The 355-nt window shown below is 62.8% G+C and overlaps 1 protein-coding gene across 1 annotated transcript in view; it reads right to left on the reverse strand.

Moving 5' to 3' along the window:
• The window catches only part of LOC104527672 (protein eva-1 homolog C), a 1,920-nt gene extending 1,684 nt beyond the window's left edge, over positions 1-236 (reverse strand). The window contains exon 1 of the mRNA XM_010171458.1: positions 74-236. Within this exon, the coding sequence (XP_010169760.1) occupies positions 74-236 (163 nt within the window). The remainder of the gene's footprint in view (positions 1-73) is intronic.
• Between the last annotated feature and the right edge of the window lie 119 nt (positions 237-355).

Below are 355 nucleotides of genomic sequence, written 5' to 3' on the forward strand. Positions count from 1 at the left end.
AGGGCACAGTGTGGGCACAGTGGGGGCTCAGCCAGTGGCCCCCATTGTCCTCAGCCCCGTGGGTGGCTCTCACCGCAGGTGTAGGAGACTCGCAGCTGTTTCTTCGTGCCAGGGAGGCACGGGTCCCCAAAAGTGGCCCGGTCAGCAGCCACAGTGCAGTTCTCCTTGCGGTGGCATTTCTTGGAGACCCTCCGTAGGGCATCTGGAGCCAAACACTCTGCAAAGACATGGGGCATGGACCTGTGGGCAGAGCTGCCTGCCCTCTGGGCACCAGCCAGCTGGAGCCAAAGGGTGTAGGTACAGCCTGATGGCACCTTGTGCCACTGTCCTGGCTTGTAGCTGGGCCAGAGCTGGT

The sequence above is a fragment of the Antrostomus carolinensis genome, unplaced genomic scaffold (assembly GCF_000700745.2).
Source record: "Antrostomus carolinensis isolate BGI_N321 unplaced genomic scaffold, ASM70074v2 scaffold41007, whole genome shotgun sequence".
Taxonomy (NCBI): domain Eukaryota; kingdom Metazoa; phylum Chordata; class Aves; order Caprimulgiformes; family Caprimulgidae; genus Antrostomus; species Antrostomus carolinensis.